Genomic DNA, 4,990 nt, shown 5'->3' on the forward strand with positions numbered 1-4,990 from the left:
GTCGCACGGAGTTTCTCAGAAACCTGACGAGGAATTCAGACAAGTTTGGTGATTCAGGTTCGGAAAAAGTCCAAACGCACAACAACAACAACAACCAACAACTCCTTCTTTCCTCGTTCGACTTTCTTTCCTCCTTATAATGCAGTGAAACAAAGGAAACCTCACATGCACAAAACAACAGGAGTCGCTTCGCAGACTCACAAAAACATTTATTCCCGACACTCGTCTGGACCTGGAGGTTAGCACGGCGCTAACGCTAACGACACTCTCTGACCGGTCGTGTTAATGATGGCACAGAGCTTCAAACAAGCAGGAGCTCTGAGAGTTAAAACCAAAGATGATATTAAAGTGAATATGAAGGCTGATGTTCACCAGGAGGAGCACCAGGGGGACTCTGAGTCTGGGAAATACTTTTCAGAAAGATGCATAGAAATATATATATATATATATATATATATATATATACATATATATATATATATATATATATATATATATATATATACATATATATATATATATATATATATATATATATACATATATATATATACATATATATATATATATATATATATATATATACATATATATATACATATATATATGTATCTTCACAAGAGTTAATTGTTGTGTAGAGTGTAAAGACAAGAGCTCCACTCTTAAAAACAGTGAAATTCTCACGACTCAGACTCACTTTGAACTTTATGAACGTGACTTGCAAAAAGTGAACCTGCTGCTGCTGCTGCTGCTGCTGCTGCACACACTAGTCGACTCCAGTTGCTACTTGCTTGCTCATTCCGACAAGCCTGGTTAAAATAAAACTTAAACAAAAAAAAAAAAACAATGTTCTACTTTGGAAGAGAAACTGACACAACAAAAGTGCAAAACTGTTTGTGGCTGCAGTTGGTTGTGTTCAATGAGCACTCACACCTAAAACAGTCAGACAGGTGGCGCTGGTGGGAGGCTGCTGGAGCTCCTGGAAGGCACTTTGCTGCGGGACAATCAACCACACAAAAGACACGTTTGTCATTCCAGAGACCCACAACACTGCACAACACTACACAACTCTCCTCCCACTGAAGGTGCTGCACGACGTTGACCGTCTCCTTCAGCACCAGGGACCCGTTTTCATGGTGCTTCACCTATATATCACCTGGTACATTGTTTCTCAACTGGTGGGTCGCAACCCAAAAGTGGGTCGTGGAGCTGTTTTGATGATGATGGTGATGAAGGTCCTGAGACTCCACCAGCTGAGAACCTCTGACATGCTGGATCTGCTATCAATTCTAACACCTACGTTCAACTGTAACAAATACATTAAATTATGTAGAAATTAAAAAAAATAAAAAAATAAAAAAATAAAACAAGACGCTGTGCCGAAGTGATGTGATGTGTGTGTGTGTGTGTGTGTGAGAAACAGGGGGGAAAAAAGATACAGTAGGTTTTCAAACTAACAACAACGACAACAACAATTGTGACTTTGAATCCATCAAAGCAGAAAGACTGACTGGCGTCGTGAGTTCTGTCTGTGTCTTTCCAGGAAGTTGAAGAATCAAAAGAGCAACAACCAGGAAGAGGAAGTGGAAATGGCGCCGTCCTGCTGCTCACAGACACTCGTACATGCGCAGCGTGCGCTCCAACTGCTGCACCAGCCGCTGGTAGAAGGCGATCTGCTCCCTGAGGTAGTCCTGCATCATGACCTTAAAGTCAACCTCCCTCTGCTGGTGGAAATGGCTCATCTCGGCCTGCAGGGCGAAGCCCACCGTGCGGCAGCGCCTCCTGATGCCGTCCGCCTCCTCCTGGTCCATACGGCCCTCATCGCTCATCCGCTGGCTCTCCTTCACCTTGGCAAAGGCACCTGGTGGCATGATGGGAAACCACAGAAACATGAGGTGAGGTTAGCTACAGACCAACTAAGAGTCAGTTGCTATGCTACGTTAGCACGCTAGTAGCAGTGTGGAGGCCAAACCCAGTCAAGGGAGGCCGTCCAATCAGAAGAAGCCTTGAGACTACTTCTGATAAAATGTTTCGTCATAACTTTAGCATCCGTGCTAATCTCAGTGTAGCATCGGCTAGCGTCTGCTGTGTTTGTTTTTGCGTCTCGCTCCTCTCGTCCAGATTTATGTGGAAATGAAGCCGGCTGGTTCTGGATCCACCTCAACTTTAATGGGTCTGGGCAACTGGAGTGTCTGGACCAGCTCACTGGTCTAGTGGTAGAGTGTCTGTCCTGAGACTAGGAGGTTGTGGGTTCAATCAATCCCCAGCCGGGTCAGACCAAAGACTGTGGAAATGGAAGCCACCGCCTCCCTGCTTGGCCCTCAGTATTCAGGTTTGGAGTTGGTTAGTTCAGCCAGTGATTCCCGGGCACTGCACCGCTGCTGCCCACCGCTGCTGCCCACCGCTGCCTCAGAGGGTGATGGGTCAAAGGCAGAGGAAAAATTTCACACCCTTTGATGGCCGTCTTCGGTTACACCTGGTCAGAGAGCCAATCACACCTGATCCATGTGAATGACGGTCAGTAGTTCCTCCAGAGGTGTTCAAGAAGACTGCTAGTGGGACTTCACTGCCTCCAATAAAACCAGTTAGAAGGCTCAGAAATCCCAAAATAGTAAATAAATAAAAGAAGAGCTGAGCTTTTAAAAACAGCTCTATTATTTAACAGTCAGTGTTTTGATGTAATGTTGAATTAAAAAGCTGTTAAGTCAAGAGAAAACAGTAAAACTGCTTTTAATGGAGAAGATCAAAGCTCACTGCGTCTAAAAAAAAAAGAACTTTGATGGCTTTCACTGCTCCACATCCATCCAATGGGCCTCGTCTGCACTGCAGCTCCAGTGTTTGAGCAGTGAGTCAAAAGACAAACCCCCCTGCTGGTGACGCTGGGAACTACTTCCTTCTTTTTGCTGTTTTCGCTGCATTCCAAAGGGCTGCTATCAGATGATGTGGATGAATTGCGACCGCAGCTGAGACCAGATTGTCCAAGTGAAGAACCAAACAGCAGCAGCAGCAGCAGCAGCAGTAGCAGCAGCAGTAGCAGGAGTCACGGGAGTAACAGAAGCAGTAGCAGCAAATGACATGACAACTTAACCAGCAGTTCCCATCAGTTCCCAGTTGATCTCCATCAGATAAACCAGTGGTGGACCAGTTTCAGTCTTTTACACATTCAGCTGCTGCTGCTTCAAACCCGCCTGGGTTCCTGGCAGGACGGTGGGAAAGAAATGGGGAACAGCATTTCCACTTTGTTTCCAGCTGAAGGGGGCGCTGTGGAGCCGATGACCTACATTCACGCCTACGCTCCACACAGTCTCTGCTTCTTCTTCTACATGAGAGCAGGATGAGTATGAGCAGAGCAGCATGAGGACATGGCTGGGTGGGAGCAGCAGCAGCAGCAGCAGCAGAAGAAGAAGAAGAAGAAGAAGAAGAAGAAGAAGGAGGCTCGGGGTTTCTAGACTTGAATCTTAACCCACTCTGAGTCAATCCACTGAATCAGTCCACTGAATCAGTCTATTGAATCAGTCTATTGAATCAGTCCACTGATGTTGGCAGAAAAAAAGCCAGAAGTGGCAGAATCCCTCCATCCACTGCAGGCTCCTCCCCCTCTGCCTGGAGGAAACATGGAACTAATGATATTATAGTGATTATTAGGTTTATAATATTATACTGCATTATTATTATTATCATTATTATTACTATGGCCACTACTATTACTGTTGATATCAATATTATTATATAATAGGATTGTAATTATGGATTAGGATTTTAATGGCATACAGTCATATTTTTGCATTCTATTGGTTGCAGCTCATTATTATTATTATATTATATTACACTTACTATATAATTATATTACACTTATATTATACTATTATATAACACTTCAAACACCCTATTCTGTACTTGTTAAAATATTTTTAACTTGCATTTCTGAATTCATTTTATTTTCTTATACTTGTATTTAATGTTTAAAAATTCTCTTTTCCACTACTTTTCTTTATTCCTTGTTGTACGATGATGTGGTTTCTGCCACAGCAACATGTCAGTGCCATGTAGCAGCTCATGTGATCAATAATTGTGCATCCTCCTCCAGCAGAGTGGCTGCTGCTCTTTATCTCTGCAGCTGCACACTGACATCGTTCACCTCTTTCACTGCTCATCTTTGACCTCAGCCTGGAAGAGGCTGCAGGTGGTCATGTGACCACTTCACCACTCTTACAACACATCAATCATTTTTGTTGTGTGTTTGCATGACGTCGTCAAAAAGAGTTCCAAAGACTGAGTGAGTTGTGGTTCCTCTGAACTGTTTCAACTGAGTCTTTGCTGCCGCTGGAGTGGCTCGGTGAATTGTCTGTCACAGAGAACAAACGAGTCAATGAGGATCAGACACAGAGAGGTGACGTGACTCACTGAGATCACAGCAGCACAAACTGACACAAACTGCTCTCAGCTGAAGGGACAATGGAGGCTTTCACCACACAACAACAACACACGCCTTAGTGGGGGGAGGGGGGATGTCTGTGTCAAGCACCGTGCAGAGCTGATGAGTCGTTTGGTCCCACTGACCCAGAGAATCACAGGGAGCTCATGAGTCGTTTGGTCCCACTGATCCAGAGAGTCGCATTCAGATGAATTGCGAGTTCCCAGCAAAAACATTTTTCAAGGTACCAACGAAGAAGAAGACTTCCAGCTCTTTGGTGACCTCATGACCTCCTCACTGGATCAGATTAGTCTTCAACAGCTTGAACAACCAAGATGATGATGATGATGGTGGTGAGGATGATGCCAACGTTGGTATCCACATTATTTGGGGCAGCTGTGGCTCAGTTGGTTGAGCGGGCTGTGAATTGATGATTTGGGTTGGCGGTTCAAATCCCGGCTCTAACTGTCCATCGCTGCTGTAAGCCCCCCCACACCCACCACCACCACCACCACCAGTAGGTCATGTGACCAAAGACGTCTGGAAGACCAGAACTCATCCAGCAAACTGAATCAT

The 4,990-nt window shown here is 44.7% G+C and overlaps 1 protein-coding gene across 1 annotated transcript in view; it reads right to left on the bottom strand.

The window, feature by feature from the left end:
• Positions 1 to 556: 556 nt before the first annotated feature.
• The window catches only part of snx33 (sorting nexin 33), a 13,071-nt gene continuing 8,637 nt past the window's right edge, over positions 557 to 4,990 (bottom strand). The window contains exon 2 of the mRNA XM_076049265.1: positions 557 to 1,861. Within this exon, the coding sequence (XP_075905380.1) occupies positions 1,608 to 1,861 (254 nt within the window). The 3' untranslated portion in view covers positions 557 to 1,607. The remainder of the gene's footprint in view (positions 1,862 to 4,990) is intronic.

The sequence above is a fragment of the Nelusetta ayraudi genome, unplaced genomic scaffold, assembly GCF_046127955.1.
Source record: "Nelusetta ayraudi isolate G7.1 ecotype Tasmania unplaced genomic scaffold, CSIRO-AGI_Nayr_v1 ptg000111l, whole genome shotgun sequence".
NCBI lineage: Eukaryota > Metazoa > Chordata > Actinopteri > Tetraodontiformes > Monacanthidae > Nelusetta > Nelusetta ayraudi.